The sequence below is a fragment of the Mastigoproctus giganteus genome, chromosome 13 (genome assembly GCF_048544385.1).
Source record: "Mastigoproctus giganteus isolate SK-2022 chromosome 13, ASM4854438v1, whole genome shotgun sequence".
In the NCBI taxonomy this organism is placed as follows: Eukaryota; Metazoa; Arthropoda; class Arachnida; order Uropygi; family Thelyphonidae; genus Mastigoproctus; species Mastigoproctus giganteus.
Genome location: NC_143587.1, coordinates 138,132,347 through 138,152,002, shown reverse-complemented (window position 1 = coordinate 138,152,002; position 19,656 = coordinate 138,132,347). Strand labels below are relative to the sequence as shown.

At 37.4% G+C, this 19,656-nt stretch overlaps 1 protein-coding gene across 1 annotated transcript in view; it reads right to left on the bottom strand.

Moving 5' to 3' along the window:
• Window positions 1-7,275: 7,275 nt before the first annotated feature.
• The window catches only part of PIG-B (phosphatidylinositol glycan anchor biosynthesis class B), a 106,185-nt gene continuing 93,804 nt past the window's right edge, over window positions 7,276-19,656 (bottom strand). Inside the window, exons 8-9 of the mRNA XM_090387368.1 lie at window positions 12,901-13,219; window positions 7,276-7,386 (exon numbers count right to left, since the gene is read on the bottom strand). Of these exons, the coding sequence (XP_090243494.1) occupies window positions 7,276-7,386; window positions 12,901-13,219 (430 nt within the window). The remainder of the gene's footprint in view (window positions 7,387-12,900; window positions 13,220-19,656) is intronic.

Below are 19,656 nucleotides of genomic sequence, written 5' to 3'. Positions count from 1 at the left end.
TTTTCTTTGTTCTACGGACACTATTTTAAATGTAATTACTAAGGGGAATTCAAAAAAATTTTGCTAAACAGAAAAATCTGATATAAAGAAGTTCGTTAAACAACGGCCAGAGTGTACTTATTGACGTTAAAAACGTTTTTACTGGCGTTATTCCAAAAATTTTGTAACGAAAACCCGTCATGCGAAAAGCGTTACAGAAGTGACGTTATCTTCAGCTTCCGCCAAAAGCGAATTATTGTAACTTGTATTGTAGCATCACACTCGCATGATGGCAACAATAATTTGTCTTCTACTAGACCAAATTTAATGAAATTTTGCACGGAGCTTCATCTTAACTCTATAATAGAGGTAAAACTTTCAAACTTCTGAAAATTGCAGTAGTTTTTTCCAGGACAGTGGAAATATGAACATATGATCAAGGAAATTTTTTCAAGTAATAAATGGAATAATGTGGATGTATAGCATATCGTTGGAAAGCTAATGAATTTAGAAACAGAAATATTAAGGTTTTAAGATACAAAAAAAAAACCTTTCGGAAACTGGGAAAAGCGTTAATTCGAAAACGCATCTGGTTTCAAGTCACCTAGTCTTTTCAGATTGAATGTAATTTTTTTTTCTTTACAATTAAACTCTGAGGCTGGAAAAGAGTTCTGCACGTTCATGAAAACATTCTTCAACTTGGACATGTCATCAGATCCTTCGATAAATACTACTCGTAATGGAACAATTATAGATGGTGTATTTAGTCGTGAACTAAAATCTCTTCAATGTAAATATTACATATCCTTCTTTAGTGATCACAGGCCAATACTTTCAGTAACCGATATGTAATTATTATTAATAAAATAAAACACTGTTATATTATTGAATCCATGAATTTTATTAATAACTGAAAATTAAAAAGCTTTTAACGACTGCCCATGACCCTTAAATGTAAAACACTTAAATATGCTAGCGACAGGACACATTATGTACCTGGTACAGAAGTTTTATTATTATTTATTATAATTTTATTTACGCGCCTTTTTAACAGTAAAGTATTGTAAAGACAGCAAAACAGTCAAGTTTTGCTGTCTTTACAGTTACTGAAGAAGTGGTGAAGGAAATACCACGAACCGTCTGAGAATAATCAGTAATTCTTTAAGAAATTAAAGGCAGGTTACACTCCACGCAGATTTAAGTGCTCATTTATTTCGCCGATTTCCAGTTTTAGATATACCGGCGCACCATGCCACTAAGAGAATATTTATGATTCAAGAGAGAAGTGTATCCCTGTCTCATTTCTTCTAACGCCTCATTATTGGATTCTTTTGTAATATCTGCATACTATGCATGTATACTAACATTTCAGGATTCAACAAGGAAATTCCAGAAATGTATTAGAATTAGTAACGCCAGCTCATCTGTCCATCCTCTCTGTCCGCGCGGCTGGTAGCACAGTAGTTATAATCACCATCCTTCTCACACTGGATGGAAAAGGCTCTAGTTCCAACCCCGTCAATTGAAGCGAGGACCTTTATGGGCTTTTTCACTCCGTTGCTGAGTTAGTCGTTCTCAGGAGAGGATAGAAAGGTTTTCTCCCAAAAACTCGGGTTTTTAGAGCAGTAAAACAAGCAAATAAACACCGGGGCACACACAATTTATGGACATAATTCATTCATATGGGCAGATGAATACCCTTTTGGGGTTGCTCTAATATAACACTTGTTCACCCTCTCTAATGATTCGTCTAATTCTTCAAGGAAGAATTAGACGAATCATTATTACTTCTACGAAACCCGCTTCTACGAAATCAAATGGAATTGCAGGTTCTGAAGTGTAGGAAGTCTTTAATTGCTATTTGCTGTATTTTTGTCTGTTGTTTTGGTTCTTTTTTTACTGGATACACTTATTGTGGTTCTTGTTTTTTTTTTTTTTAATCTGCTCTAATCAAAAGCAGAGTATCAGAACAGATACTGTGATAAAACAGGTTTAAAATACCACAATAAGCACGTAATCAACAATATATAATATATTGTTGTATATTATATTATTATTATTATTATTATTATTATTATTTAGCTTACACATATAGAGCAAAAGGAAAAAGAGACAGAGGAAGACCGAAGAAAAGATGAGCACGCCTCTTTGAGATCGAAACAGGCAGATCACCTAATCCGTGAAGGAAGACAAGACTATTATTATTATATAGCGAGGTTTTAAATCCTTTAATTTAATATAATTTACTGTTGTGCTGAATGAATGGAATTTAACTAGTTTTTTTGTTTTTTTATTGGTTTAACAGTGACCCTAGTTCAACATTTCCCATCAGTTTTTTTAGGATTATATGCAAACCTGTATGCAATGCACACCGTCATATACTTCTGATGGTATTTGCTCCCAATATACTTATATCCACCCAACGAACTGTCATCATACATTGCAACGACGCTACAATGCATGAAGAGTGTACAAAACTTTGGTTGGTTTTGTACTATTACCTTTTCTTGCAATTATGTTCTTATAGTAAAACAAATGTTTAGCTCTCCCCCAGTTACCTTTGAGATTCGTGTGCTTCGCATTCTTCTGCCGTCGTAGATAGCGCAGTTGGTATAATCATCATCCTCCGCATACAGGGTGGAAAAGACCAGAGTTCGAATCCCGTCGATGACGTGAAGAATTTTTATGGGCCTTTTTTCACAACGTGGCTGAATTAATCGGTCTGAGGCGAGGTAGCATGGTTCATCTCCCGGAAACTCGAGTTTTTCGACTAGCAAACAGCAAAACAGTCACAGGACACACGCAATTTACAGAATTTAAGATGTGGTGAAAAATGGCCTATGTTGCTGATGTGCCCTTCAACAACCAACCAACCAGCTTCGCGTACACTCATCCCCCTTTTATACCCAAAAACAAATTCCTGTGAGAATCACAAACGAGCCTCCCCCTCTCTGTTCTTTTTTATCACAATGCTTCCAGCGACTTATATCCATTGATCGTCCAAAAAAAAAGCTTTTATCAGTACGGTATCTATCGTTTATCTAATGAGTGTTTATTCACCCTGTGTCCATTATTTTTTTCAGTAAACATTTGTTGCTCCCATTTCCATTGTGTATTCGCCGGCGCCGGACCAAAGCATTTCCGCGGCTCGGGCAGAAAGATTTTTTTTTTTTTTTTTTTTGGCGTCCCTTTACTAAGGATATATATATATTTTTTTTTTTTTTTTTTTTTTTCCCTCGTTGTTCTTCTGTTTTTGGCGCCCGGGTAAGAGCCTTGCTAGCCTGTACCTTAATCGGGCACTGGTATGCCCTGTATCCATTGCAATAATGGATATTTCCTTATCATGATGTAAATTATGCCAGGTATAATGGGAACGGTATTTTTCCATGCAGAGACCGTTGATTTTAGCAGCCACCATAGCTCATAAATTGCTAAAATTGTTTGAATTGCTAGTTACTGCCATAGATCACACTCATAGGAATTTTAAAATAACAATAAATATGTCTTTTTTAAACCGGATTTTGTTTTACAAAAGTCAGTTTCATTTAGTAGATAAAGACGGAAAAAATAAAACAATGTTCAGTCTTTTAAAAGCTATAAACTTCACATGAGCATAAACAACACGAACTGTGCCTGCCTTCCTTCAGGATGATTCTGTTACATCCATTAACAAAATTGCACCAATGCAGTTTTTCCATCATCAGTTACTATAGTGGTTTGCTTTATGAACTACGGCAGTACAATGAAACAATCAACCTATGATAATCCCCAATGCGACTGAGAGAGTTACAAGCAGGAGAAACAAAGGGTTCGTTTGAGAGGATGTCTGGTTCATACAGTAATTGCATAATAATAATGCATTCGGCTTGGGGAGGGGATATTATATGTACACAGGCATAATTCCCAAGGAAGATGTTTAAAAAACAATGCCACTACCACTAGAACTTGCCTAGTATCGAAATAAAAATACCAACTAGGTTTTAAAGCTTACAAGAGACTTCTATTTGTTGACAAACAGTTATATATACACGTGAATGTAAAATGTAGACATACTACAGTACTTATTTTTTAAATGTTTAAATCTATCCTAATACGAAAATTTATGCATTTTTTTTAGCTAATCCAATAAATAAAATCGTAAAAAAAAAAAAAAGAAACATTTCACCCATTTGGAGTGACCGGATGGATGAAATGGGAAGGTTTTTTTATTTTTATTTTTTATTTTTTTTTTTTTGGCTGATGCTATAAAAACTTGCTTTCTTGCATCAAATGCCTCAATTAATGCTAATACTAATGCTAATGCTAAAGTATAATAAACTGAAATTTGTACATAAATCATGAGGTGAAAACATGTAAACTTGTATAGTATCGTATCCAGGGAGCCTCCAGAACGTTAGTTCAAGTCCACCGTGATACCCTGTAATAATGTTAAAAAAAAAAAAAAAAAAAAAAAAAACGTAAAATGGCCGGAAATATAATGTTATGTTTGTGCGATGTGTATTTATCTCTGTGTGTTGTTTAGCAGTTTCTGGCCAGTTAGCCACCAGGAAAGCAATCACCTGGAAAGCTTGCCCAGTGCTCATCTACATCACCAGACAGGTCTACAGAGGATGCCCACAGGGCTCGGTTCTGGGCCCATTCTTGTGGAATCTTGTCCTTGATGGATTCCTTGGCATGGACTTGGGAGAGGTCACCTCTCAGGTCTAAGCAGATGATCTTATTATCACCGTTACCGGCGATTATAGGGCACGACTGGAGACTTTGGCGAATAATGCACTACAGAAGCTACAGGACTGGGCTAAACACCATAACCTCACCATCTCTGCCACCAAAACAGATTCTATTCTTCTCAAAGGAAGTCTCAATGAAGCCAGACCGCCACAGATAAAAATCGACAACAGAACAATAAAATTCTCCACTCAACTTAAGTATCTAGGAGTTATCCTTGACAGCAAACTAAATTTCCAGCCACATCTTAAATACCTAAGAAGAAAGATACGCAATTACACCGCCCTTGTCACCAGGGTCTCCAGATGGGACTGGGGACTCAATAGGCACACTCTGTCCTTATTCTATAAAGTGATATTTACCCCGATTATAACGTACGCAGCAGGCATATGGTACCAGAAAGCAATCACTGTTATTGGTAGAAGAATCCTCGACTCTCTGCATAGAAACATCCTGCTCGCTACTACCCGTGCCTGCTGCACTGTCAGTACCCATGCTCTGCAAATCCTGGCAGGCGCCATGCCACTGGACCTGGAGGTGGTCCACTGTGGACTATTCTTCCACCTCTCCAAAGCAAATTCCAAGACCATCCTCGACTTCACAACAGACCCCGTAAACGACAGAACAGCAGAAAAGAAGCGTCTCCTCACGCATCGGCAGCAGGCGTGGCAAGCGAGATGGACTACTTCCAAAAAAGGCGAAATCACTAGAAAGTTCTTCCCTTACATTAACAGGGTGTTCCCCATGCTTTCCCCCTGGTTTTCACCTGGCCTTCATGCTACATACCTGTTAACTGGCCATGGATCATTAAAAGGCAAACTGACGGCCCTGGGAATCATCGATGATCACACTTGCACCTGTGGTGGGACTGAGAGTTGGTCGCACCTTATGTACGACTGCCCCCGTATGAGGATCTCCGCTGCACCTTAATCACTCCCTTGACCTACATACCCAAAGCCCAATAAACACACCTGCTTGATAGTAGGGAGGAATATACAGCTTTTACGCGTTTCGCACAAGAGCTCTTCAGCCGAAGGAAATCCTTATCTACAGTTCCTGTGCCGTCACCACAACAGTCCCAAGGAAGACAACAGGCGGTTTGAGACCATGATGGACTTTCATCCAGACTAGACAGTCATGAACTTGACTGTAACACCATCAAACGGACAACTATCTGACGATTGGAGTTTGAAAGCTACCGTTGGATTGAATTAAACCCCTGGATTGGACACCACCCAATGTCAATGACAGAGGCGCCAAATGGCGATCCTATCTGTTCTCCCTTGTACAGTCACTTTCGACCCCATTCCTTCCCCTTCGTATGATTGACTGAATGTCCATTGATTGGTTGGGGATGCCTTCGCCTATATCCCCTTACTCTTACTTTCATTCCCTCTCTTCTTCTGTACACCCTGTGCTACCTCACACTATCTAATCGTTTTTTTTTTTTTTTTTTATTATTATTTTTTTTTTTATTTATTTTATTTTATTTTATTATTATTTTTTTAATTTTATTTGTATTGGTATTTTTTTTTTTTTAACTTGGTCTCCGCTGGTGTGCGCGGGGTTCCACCAGGAGCCCTGCGGCCAAATGCCAGGACACACAACAGAACCCAACACAAAACTACGTATTCAACACACTTTTCTGGCATCTACAGTAGTACTGTATTTCTTCACAGTGTACATATGTCGCAGATGTGGGAAACCACAGGTGGCGCCTGACCCTAACACTATTGCACACTATGCTCATCTACATCACGAGGTAGGCCACAGCCAAGCTTGAACCATGGTGAACCCTGACTGTCCCATACTGAATGCCCAAAGAAAGTTTGGAATGATTCTTAAAAAAATAATAATAAAATTAAAAAATAAATCAAATTAATCCTGCATCTGCTGGTGGTGTGAAATACCAGAGGATCCCAGCAATCCCACACCTAGAAAACCCAAACTTGCACACAAGCAAAATCCCCTCTAGCACAAGGCTAAAGGCTAGGGTTTCCGTGTGTGTAAATCTCAACCCCAAGAAAGCTGGGTTCTGCAAAATCCTACCCTTAAAAGAGCTAACAAAAAAAAAAATTTAAAAAGAGAGGGAAGTAAGGCACATTAAGATTAAGGAAAACCAGATGGGTTACCTTCCATAGGAGTAATCATTCTGCAGTTTTAATGTCTAAATAGAGTAGTTGGTTGGCTGCTGTAGGGTTTTAGGCGCATCAGCAGCTAAGGCCATATTGAACTGCATATAACGTCTGTAAATTGTACATTCTGTGGTTGATTTTCTGTTTGATACATACAGAAAAAACCCCGAGTTTCCAGGAGAAAAACATGCTGACCACGTCTGAGACCGACAAACTCAACCACATTGTGAAAAATGCCCATACAAAATTCCTCTCATCATTGACAAGTTCGAAATCAGGTGATTCACGTGTCAGGTGTCTTTCCCACCCGGTGTGGGGAGGACGGTGATTATACCACAAGGGCTCCATAGCATGAACAAGATTCTTTAGAAGATGAAATGAAATGCGACAATATGATTGGTAAAGATCAAAGATGTTCAGCTGATGTGTGTATTCACCTGACGAAGAGACATCGGAGCTGGAGCTGTTTACCATGATGAGTTGAAACAACTTCATTAGATACAGCGCCATCTCCAAAGATAAAGCCGAACTTCTCACCTCGAGACTGAAGTATAAACATTTAGTTAAGAGTAACATTGTCTCACTATTGAAACAGAAACCAAGTTTTTACCAAATTATTTGCAGTAAACAGTCTGCTTTGCTACTGACAATATGAACGGTGTTTTAGGGAATTTCCACAAGTATGCATATCTGAATAGCACTACTCATCGACTCTTCACAGCAGCATTTAAAAACACTACTAGAAGCAATTCAGTACAGAACTCAGCTCCCATCATAATAACATCTGCAGTGACCTCAAAGTCACTGGTATGTTCATGGGCATGCAAAGATGGTTCATAATATATTGTTGCCTCCTACAACTGTTTCAGCCATTCACTTCAGACCTTTAAGCCTCAAAGAAGCACTAGTAGTAATATTAGTATTAGTAGCGACATATGATGCAAGAAAGCAAGCTTATACAGCATCAACCAATAAAAAAATATATTCCATTTTACCTATCCATCCTCCCCAATAGTTTGTCCAGCTCTTCCTGGAATTCATATAAACTATCCACTTCCACAACAAAAAATGGAAACTTGTTCCAACAATCAACCGCCATCTGAAGGCAAACTTCTACATGCCTATTCTGTAACCATCTTTCCTCAATTTGACTTTAAGCTCCTCATGCACATAGTCTGAGAATCCCATCGGTACAGTTTTCTCTAGCCATTCAGCCTTAAACACCTCAATCAGATCACCATTTCACCCATTTGCCTACTCTTCAGATGCTAAAATTTGCAGAAATAGTCTTTCTTGGCTAGAGCACACCTTTGTTCCCCTTACCAATCTCACTGCCCTTCCCTGTACCCATTCCAGCAACTCTACATCCTTAAAATGACACCACCAGACCTGTATGCAGTACTTAATACCTCATCAGTGCTAGCAAAATTCATGTATATCACTGACAAAACCCCATTAGTTTTCCTTGCAGTCTATGCACAATGCTCAGAGAATTTTATACCAGGCTGCATAATTACCCCAGGTCCTTTACTATATGCCTCTATATCACCTATATCAGGTGATACAGAGTCCTTTTTTATATGCCCAGGTTCCTTTTTATATGCCTCTGTATCATCTGATAATTTATATGAATCCCATTAATTTTTCTTCTTTGCCACGTGTCTCAGTAGTTTATCTGACATTTAGGTCTAAACCTTGAATAGTATTTCATAGTTGGTATTAAAAACTTAATAGCATCTATGATTATTCCCCTGAATGTTTCTCATTTTGAAATTGTTTTTGGTAACATCATTAGTTGGTCCTCTATACTGAATTTTAAAACTGTCAGACCAGTGTAGTCTCCTTTATGAAAGCAAAACCCTTTCCTTTACCCTTATTGGTAGTTAAATCTTTATATAAATCTGACTTCAATACACTGTGATCACTGCCACCTAGCAGTTCTTTTATCTGCAAATTCTTAATGCTTGAAGAATCACTGCTGATAATCAGATTAAAAATATTGCACTCCTGTTGCCTCTCTAACATGCTACTGTAAAAAACAGTCATCCAAGAAATCTAGAAAAATCTAGCTAGTGTGTGAATGCCAATTAACCAATGGAAAGTTAAAATCACCTGAGAAACACTCCTGTGTTTGCAGACCTTCTCTAGATACTTCTTTTGTAGCATCCATTGAAGTTCTCTTAAACATTTTGAATTCCTCATCTAAAGTCATTTCAGCCCCAACTATATCATTTATATTCAATATAGAAATAAATTTTTATAAATTTAAATATATAAATAAATTTATATTACAAATCAATTCATATAAATTTAAATATAGAAATAAATTTTTATTAAGAATATTAAATACAGAAACCTTACTTTATAAGTAAGGTTTCTATATTTAAGTGTGTTAATAAAGTTTGTCTAGTAATCTGTGCTGTGTATAACTGAATGATTTTCAAGTCTTTGGTCTATTGTATTATTTTTTTTTTCAATATGTAAACCACCTCTGTGCTTCCCAGAAGGGTTTACTTGCTCTGCTATATATGTATTTAAACAGTTCTTTAAAAAAAAAAAAAAAAAAAACCAATAAACTGTTCTTTTTAATTTTTAAAAAGAACAGTTTAAAAAGAACAGTTTACAGTAAACATCCTCCGTATTTGGTGGTGACGGGCTCGAACTCCGGTCTAATCAAGAAGCGTGTGCTACGCACTGCTGCTCCTTCCCACCTGGCTACGGAGGCACCTAATGGGTAACATAAGCCAGAAAATAACTAGTGGATTGACAATGACAGAATCCACACTGGCAATTGTTGATCAGACAGAAGGTTTCTAGGTAGTTTAAGAGTTGGCGGTTAATTGATTTCTCCATTACTTTAGAGAGAGTAGAAGTAATTGCAATGGGATGATAATTGGATGGGAGAGTTTTTTAACCCTTTTTAGGAACTGGCTGGATATGAGCAAAGTTTCACGCAGAAGGAAAAACACCTTTAGAATAAGAAAGTAAAAAGGTGGCAAAGAACAGGAGTAAGTCCAGGAGCACAGGTTTTGAAAAAAGTGAAGAAATACCATCAGGATCTGGAGCTTTCTTAGCATCAAGATTTATCAAAATCCTTCTCCTTCTGACATCCTTTTGACGGAAGACCACAGGAGGCATTGAATGGAGCGTGTTGGGAATGGTGGGAAGTGTTTTACAAGATAATTAATACATGAGTTGGAAGAAAAATGGGATGCTAGCAAGTCAGCTTTATCCTTGGCTGAAGTGACAACAGAACCATCTGTTGACAGAGGTGGGAACAGAGATGGGCAAAAGTTGCGGCCAATAGCTTTGGCAAGAGACCAGAATGTTCGGTTACCATTAGGGCAAGAAGCAAGTTTTCTACTCTTAGCCTGTTCAAAAACTAGTTTGGACTGATTAACAACTGCTTTACAATTTTTGCAAGCTTTGGTGTAGGCAGAAAATGAAACTGAAGAATTGGAAACAGGCCAATTATATGCAACATTCTTCTCTTGAACAGCCTTAGCACATTTATTGGAAAACCAAAGTTTAGATGAAGGATGAGATTTTAAAGTGGAGTGTGGGATATAGGATTCCATTCCTACAAGAATAATTTCACTGACACAATCTGAGCAAACATTGACATTAGAAGTTTTGGAACACTAATCTGACCAAGGAAAATAAGAAATCTCGCAGGTCATCCCATTTTGCATTCTTGTAATGCCAAACAACAGGAGGTTGGGAATAGCCATGAGATAAAGGCTCCATTGGAGAAGAGACAATCACCAAGTTGTGATCTGAGGTGCCTAAAGGACCACTCACTTCAACCGTGTACTTAGAAGGGTTGTTTGTGAGAAAACGATCAAGCATGTTGGCTGTATGGTTAGGATTGTCCGGTATTCTTGTAGGTAAATGAACAATCTGTGCGAGGTCATTAGTAATTGCAAAAGCCTCAGCATCTCAACTAGCTGGGTTGGTGTGACTAGAAAACGGAAGCCAGCTGGAGTTGTTAACATTTAAAATCACCAAGGAAAATTACTTCACTGTTAGGAAAGTTTAACTGGAGAAAGTCAAGTTGCAAAGAGAGGATGTCAAAGAGCTCCAAGCGATTAGTGGAGTTGGGAGAACAGTAGAGACAACAGATGAATTTCACAGAATGAGGTAGAAAGATTTTAAGCCAGAGAAGATCAAAAAGAGGAGATTCCAAATTACCAAGTCTCTGACAGGGAATATCGGAACGAACATATGCACAAGTACCACCTTTGAGATGAAAGGAATCATACAGCAAATAATTTGGGGAACTGAGATGAGCAGTACTTGAATCAACCAATAACAGATTCTGTCAGAAAAAGCTTCCTTCCTATTCAAAATTTCCTAAAATATCTCTTTAGATGTAATTGTAATTTTCTCTCCTACTCTGCAATCTCAAACTGTTAACTCTTCCTTTTTTCATTGGTTTCTATTACTCTTTCTAACATATCCAATAACTCTTCTATTTAATCTCTGTTTTGAATTTGAGTGGGATGTATGCACAGAAATTTCATTACCCAACCTCCAAAATTCCACTAAATAATGCTAAAGTCAATTAAGCTTTCTTTCGAACTATTTCAAATTCCTTGGACTGTATCTCATTGTCATAATAAATTAAGTTATAATTATTTTTTTTTGAATTGCCATTTCCCTGTATTCATCTTCCCAATTTCTCTGACATTTACTATTCTGATATCATATCAATCTAGTTCTGCTAATGCCACTTCTTTGCCAGTTAAGCTTCTACCATTACAAAATCATCAATAGAAGAATACATTATTGTATAACAGCATTAGTGTTGGAAAAGCAGGTTATCATATGTAAGACTAAAATTTCCATTTCTTATGAAAAAAAATTTCTGCTTATACTCTAGCATGACCACCTAATTAGGAGTTTACAAGTAATCATTTTGACCTTCATCAATGATATTGATGAAGGTATATCAGGCTTAATGTCGAAGTTTGCAGATGATACAAAGGTTGGCAGGGTTGTTAATGACAGTAATGGCAGTGTGCTACTGCAACAGAATCTAGATAATTTGGGCAGATGGGCTAAGAAGTGGCAACTGAAGTTTAACCTTGACAAACGCAAAGTACTACATATGGGTAGAAGTAACCCCAGAGAAACGTACCAACTGTGTGGTACTACACTTAAGGTGGTAGAAAATGAAAAAGACCTGGGAGTAATTGTGCAGGCAGATATGAAGTTTTCTGAGCAATGCAGACAGGCTGCCAGGGCAGGTCATGGGGTTTTGTCAATGATATATAGGAATTTTGTTAGCAGGGAAAAGGAGGTGATTATCCCTCTGTATAAGGCAATGGTCAGGCCACGGCTTGAGTACTGCGTACAGGTCTGGAGGCCTCATTTTAGGAAGGATGTAGATTTACTTGAGCGTGTACAGAGAAGGGCAACAAGATTGGTGAGGGGAATGAAGGGATCCTCTTACCAAGAGAGGCTTAAGTTCTGCAAATTGCAGTGGCTGGAGACTAGGCACCTGCGCGGTGATCTGATTGAGGTATATAAGGCCTTGAATGAGTTGAGCACGCTGAATTCTGATGGGATCCTTCCACTTGTTCAGATTACGAATCTAAGGGGGCATAAATTCAAATTAAGAAAAGACAGATGTAGAATAGATGTGCGGAAATTGTCCTTTAGCCAGCGGGTGGTTAATTGCTGGAACAAACTTCCATCTGTCGTTGTGGAAGTTGATAGGTTGAATAAATTTAAGGAGGAACTGGACAGGATTTGGAGGGAATGGTGTGATTTTTTTTTTTTGGCTGATGCTGCATAAGCTCATACATTTGCTTTCTTGCATCACATGCCACTACTACTACTACTACCATAATAGAGTCACTCCCATATTTAGCAGTTACGCAACCTAAAACCATGGTCAAATGAAACACATCCTATTGCACCCCACATTAACTATGCAGCTATTTTACCTACTGGCAATAGCAACAGTAGGCTAATAATAGTTAAAATATTACATTCTATATTTAATAACCTCTGTTAAAGAAATTAACACTGGTTGGATACACAATCAACTTACAAATGGTTTACAATATACAAGAATATTCTGACCAATCCTAGAAGTTGGGAAATGTGTGTGAAATGCAGAAAAACACAGTTTGTATTTAAAAGAACTCAAAAATTCTGAAATTTCACTTAAGAGAATATCAAAAAAAACAATATGTGTAGGAAGCCATTTTGTACGTTGCTGTCTCTCAGTGTGTTCAACTCCATAGGTTTCATTTATCCATTTACTGGGATTAGCAAAAAATATGTCAGCTTCATCTTGATAGTCAGCCGCATTTTTCAAATTTGGTTCACAAGTTAAGAAATCCATTTTGACCTTCTTATGGATATGACTGTACATAAAAAAAGAAAAAGAAGAAAAAGAAAATTTTAAATATATAAATTATAATGTGCAATGAACACAAAAAAATAGTTAATTTGTTTATTTAAAGTGTTTTAATTTGAACTTAATGCTAATGTCACAAACAACAAATGCATCTTAACACATCTTAAAATATGGAATTAAGCAACATATGTTAGGCTGAAATCCAAAATAAATCTAGCAGCATTTATAATTTATATGCAAATGTTATCCTTATGTTTCAGTAATCTCTCTCTCTCTCTCTTTTCAGCTGAATGCATTCCTAATTTCACAAAAACTTTTGTTAATATTCTCTGAATGTTTTTCTGCACACCAAACCATAAATAGTGTAACTGAACTTTTTTTTTTTTTTTTTTTTTTTTAATGAGAATGGAAAATCTGGGCTTTGTGATATGTCATGTTTCTGTTTATATGAAAGGTAATGAATTATTCCATATCTGAGGTGTACTATGACTAACATCATACAGGGGCTAAAATTAGTGGACAAAAGAAACATTCTTGATTAAGCATGGGATGTTTATTGTAGGAGATTGATATTGATACAGTGCATCCTATATCTACATGCAAGTGCATATGCTGACAAATAAACTGAAATGTAAAAATAAATATCTGAATCTGCCTTTTCATGGAGTCCATTATTCCATTTCCTCAGAATGAATACAAATATATATAGGTTTGATGGAAAAGTTCAGTGAATGTTGCAAAAACATTAATTTTATTCTATGATAAATGTTTGCATTGTTACTATTGTTCAATATACTTTTCTGCAACCACACACTTGTTACCACTGATCCAAATATATTTGGAAGTCCCTTGGGAACACTTTTAGGCAATTTATCATGTTTGCTTGGATTTTCTGAATAAACTGAAATGCACATATTGTTATCCTTTCGTTTCCTGTTTTAATTTTAGAAATAGCCAAATGTCACATGGTGCCAAATCAGGCAAATAAGATGGGTGTGATGCAACAGGAATATTAGAATATATTTTTTCAGTCAAAAATTGACAGACAGCGAGTGACATGTGACATAGTGCAGTATTGTGTTGAAGGATCCAACCATTTCATCATTTTTTTGGTTGTTTATGGCTGACTGAGTTTCTCAGTCAGCTATGTAATGTTTCTCAACTGTTTTAAACTTTCTTGGTATGGAGATACACAGCTCTTGAATTGAATTCTGATAACATCATCCCCTCAGCAAAAAAAAAAAGCAATCAGCACAACTTTCACATGTGATTTTGACTGCTGCATCTTCTTTTTGGCATCGTTGATAATTGTGGAACTAGTACACTGGTTGCCAAAAACAGTTGCAATGAAAATAAGTCCTCTGACCACCACTGGGCTGTATCTGAGTATCAACAGAAATGTATTTATTAATTTTATTTAACATTGGCAACTGTTTCTAGATTTCAAAAATCCCAGTTTAAAGGCTTTTTTACCAGCAATCAAATATAAAATTTAACCAGTCTATATGTATAGTAATACCAGAAGTGCTGTAAATAAAATGAATAAATTTCATCTTCTGATCAAATCAACTTATGCTGACACACTACTTCTAATTTAGACATAGAACCTTCCAGAGATAAGGGACCGAGAATTTCATTGTAGTAAATATAGTGTGTAAAGGAGAGAGAGAGAGAGAGAGAGGAGCAAGTGAAGTTGGAGAGGGAGAATTATGCTTCCTATCAATGTCATGTTCCTAAAACCAGTTAATGCCGGGTTGCTAAGCACTCCCATTGAGCTGTTGATTAACAGTGATCAGAGGACGCAGGGCATGCTATAAAAGTTCCCAAAACCATAATACCACTGCCTCCAGCCTGTAAAACACTAATAATGAATCCAGGTGCCACAGCCTAATGTTGCTTTCTCCAAATGCAGATACACCCACATCAGAGAGAGAGAGAGTTGAAAATGGGATTCATCAGATAAGGTGACAGATTTCCAGATGTCAGTGATCCAGTGTCAACACTAAACCACTTACATGTGGAAATCTGTTGGTGACAATATGCCCATGCATGGCATGGTTTCTTATGTCTCGCAATGAACATGGATACCTGTGACAGCTGTCAACTGCCAAAGCCTATACAAGCTAGTGTCTTGCACATTGCCCACATGGATATTGGCCTTGCTATTCCTGTGTTGTACTGGGTGGTTAGCTGGGCCAGTGTGCTGTGTCACCACTGTGTTACAAGATTAGATACATGGCATTCAGGTGTCGACCACATGGGGCTGTCTCAAGTGTGACCTCTGGCTGGTTGTTTGACTGCTGTTGAGCCAGTCATGGTAGGCTCGTGACACTGAGTTGACTTTGCATTAGGTTGTAGAACATCATTACAACTATGTCATGTTTCAGAAATCAGCAATTTATAGTATTTTGACTGGTAATTATGTATTGCAATGTGCTCAAATTTCAAAAATAGGCAAAGAGATATATAACATGTTATGCAAGGCTCCAAAACAACCAGCATTAATGGAATTCTTATGATTGCTGGGCCTATCAGGTAGGGTGCATGGGGTTGACTCCTAATATGAGAAGCTACACCCAAGCACTCCACATGAAACACCACACTATATTTATAATGGATTCCTTCATGTAAAATATCTGACCTTACGAAAAAAATTCCCTAATTTTACAATAAGACGTAATGCAACAGCTATTTCGGTATCAGTATTTTAATAAGTGACATTCAATTTTTCATACCATGATGATACAAACAAGTAGGCAAACAGTGTATTTTTTTTTTTTTTTAAGATGGAGATCTTTCAATATTTGATGAAGAATACCTATTGAGAACATTATTCTTATGTTACTGATTAAAGATATTGGATATCCCCAGTTAAAAGATCTATGAATGAAATTATTTCTGCTTCCAGCCTTCTTCAGTGTGCTAAATCTGATTACACACAACTGATTTTATTGTACATTAAGGAATGAAAACTTGCAAAATATAAGTATAAACCCATATTTGACCTTTATAAAAGATCTTGGTGTACAGAAGTTTGTTTTCAAATAACAGTGAGGTTTAAGAAATTTAGAGAATTGGCAGTTTTAATGTGTATTTCAAATAATGATGTATATTATTAAATGAGTCCAAAATCTGGTTGATTATCGCCTCCACCATTATGAAAGTTATACTGTCTATTTATCATAATGAAATATGAGTAAAGGGAGATAAATGAATATTTAAATTTCAGCCAAATATAGTTCTGTGGCAAGTCCATTTATATTTAATTCCCTAGGTAAATTAAATATTTGTCTAAAAACCTTCCCAAGAGAGGTAACAATTTTAATATATTTAATGAAGAGGGGGGGGTGGGGGACCATTTCAAAAGCAGGTTATTGCAGTATTTGAAAGTTAACTTCTGCAGCCAACTATCAGGGGACACTATGGTTTCTTCAGTGATGGTGACAGTGCTTGGGTATGGCTTTATAGAAATGACTACAACTTTCCATGTAGTCAACCTAAGTAACCAATATCGTTTTTAATTGGATAACATCACCCATTAGGTGAATCCATTATCCTTTAATAACTCGAGGCACTGCTGTGACCAGTTACAAAACTTATTGGTTCCATCATCAGACAGCAGGTAGCTCTTTTAGCAAACTTGTGCCAAGCAGTGAACAGGTGTAATGAGTATAAATGAGCAGCTAAGCAGCAGATCAGGAGAAAACTTTCAACTGGAAACATAACTTATGTAACATGGATGTTAAACCCTATAGAAAAGTTGCATGAGACCAATATAACATAATTAATAAAAATGGGATCATTTCAAATGCAGATTATTGCAATATTTGAAACAGCTTATATATAATACCTCTCTGCATTAACTTTCACAATCAAACACTGGAGAACACTGTGGTCTCTTTTTGATGGTGACAGTATCTTTGATTGGAGAGTACACATGAACAGGCAGAGTTTTTACAGCTCCAGCTAATAGAGAAGTTTTTGCTTTTTAATTGACTTAAATTGGCATATTAATTTATTTTTTAGAGTTGCTTTATATTCCTAGTAACAATACTTTAGTGTAATTTGAATTTAGATAGAGATTTTGTAGGTTATTACTTATTGGTAAGGGCATCATATCCACGTGTTGGACAAGTTTTGCAGCTCCCTCGAATTTGGCTGATGCTAAATTAGCAATAGATAGGCTTGCTTTCTTGCTCCCGCAAGAAAGCAAGCCTATATAGCAACAATAAAAAAAAAAAAACCCTTACTTCACCCATCCACTCACTCCAAATGTTTGTCAAGTTCTGCCTTGAATCTATTTAAGCTATCAACTTCTACGACAGATGGAAGTTTGTTTCAGCAATCAACCACACGCTGGCTAAAGGCAAACTTCTGCACATCTATCCTACAACTGTCTTTCCCCAATTTGAATTTATGCCCTCTCAGGCAATTGTTCTGAGCAAGAGGAAAAATCCCATCAGCATTGAGCATTCAAGGCTTTATACACCTCAATCAGATCACCTCGCAGGTGCCTAGTGTCCAGACCCTGTAATTTGCAAAACATAAGCCTTTCTTCGTAAGAACAACCCTTTGTTCCATTCACTAATCTTGTTGCCCTTCTCTGTACTCGTTCCAAGAGCTCTACATCCTTCTTAAAATGAGGCCTCAAGACCTACAGTACTCAAGGTGTGGTCTCACCATTGCCTTATTCAAGGGGATAATCACCTCCTTATCCCTGCTAGAAAAATTCGTTCATATCATTGACAAGACACCATGAGCTACTCTTGCAGACCGTCTGCACTGCTCAGAAAACTTCATATCTGCCTGCACAATTACCCCCAGTTCCTTTTCATTCTCTACCACTGTCAGTGTGGTATATCCTGGTGCGGGGGGGACCGTCCCCTCCCCACCGTCCCCCCGTTTACTTCTCCTGGTGAAGCATGGGCATGCCACACTGATATCTGGGGTCATCTACCCTACTGGCCTCATACTTCTGTCTTTCCCCTCCAGTCTTCAGTCTTTCCCCCCACTCTCTCTATACATCACAGTGTACGCCCCACATGACAAAAACTTAAATAAACTTCCAAATTATAACAGCCAAATCGTGCATCAATTCCGAAACTTAACCTCATTAGAGAACCACCCCTTAAAATCGCGTTATTATTATTATTTTTTTATTATTTTTTTTTATTTTATTTTATTTAATTATTTTTTTTTTTTTTAGGCCCTAGCCACTGAAATCTCAGGAAATTAGGTGACAGGGCCTGCCAGAGTAAATAATTACGCTGGGTGAACCTGGTCTGCCTCCACGGGGCTGAGTGTGGGCAACAATGGGCCCCCAGCAGGGGTCTAGGGGCTAAATGGCCAGAAGAACAACGATACACAACACAATACTTCCAAATCCCATACACTTTTAAATCTCTGGCCTTAACAGTGATCTGTTACACCCACAAAGAAAACCACGCGGAGATGGGGGAAACCCCTGGTGCCGTTTGACACGAACACACTTTACACTTGTCAGTGTGGTACCACAGAGTTGATATGTTACTCTGGGATTACTGCTTCCCATATGTAGTACTTTACATTTGTCGATGTTAAACTTCATTTGCCACCTCTCAACCCATCTGCTCGACTTTTCTAGATCCTGTTGCACCAGTCTACTCTCATTAGTGTCATTAACAACCCTGCCAATCTTCGTATCATCTGCAAACTTGGACATCAAGCCTGATATACCATCATCAATATCATTTATAAATACAGAAAACAACAATGAACCCAACACTGAACCCTGAAGGACTCCACTAATAACATTAGCCCACGAAGAGCAGTGTCCATTGATTACCACTCTGTCTTCTCCCACACAACCATCCCTTTATCCATAGCAGCAATTTGCCTCCAATACCACACTGCTCCAATTTGTGCAGCAGTCTTCCATATGCAACAGTATCAAAGGCTTTTTTAAGATCCAAATATATGATATCAAAGTTATTCTTTGCATCCAGTTCCTTTGTGACTACATCATAGTATCCAATCAAATTAGTCAGACAAGAATTCCCCTTAACAAACCCATGCTGTGTCCGAACTATAACTGAAGTCATGTCTAGATGATCCTACAATGCTTCTTTTAACCAGTGCCTCCATTAATTTCCCAGGAACAGAAGTTAAACTAACAGGTCTGTAATTACCTGTCTCCCCCTTTGATCCTCCTTTGTGGATTGTTGTCACATTTGCACATCTCTAGTCCATGGGTACCTCCCCTGAGTCCAGGGAAGCTCTCATAATTATGTCTAAGGATTTTCTTACTTCCTTTGCCACCTCCTTTAATATAACAGGATAGATTCCATCCACACCAGGTGCCTTTCTTGTGTTTATCTTCAACAATTTCTCCTCCACTTTACTCTCAGTTATTACAAGATTATCTAGCTTACTGTCAGAGTTGAATTTGTGAATGACGATACAAAA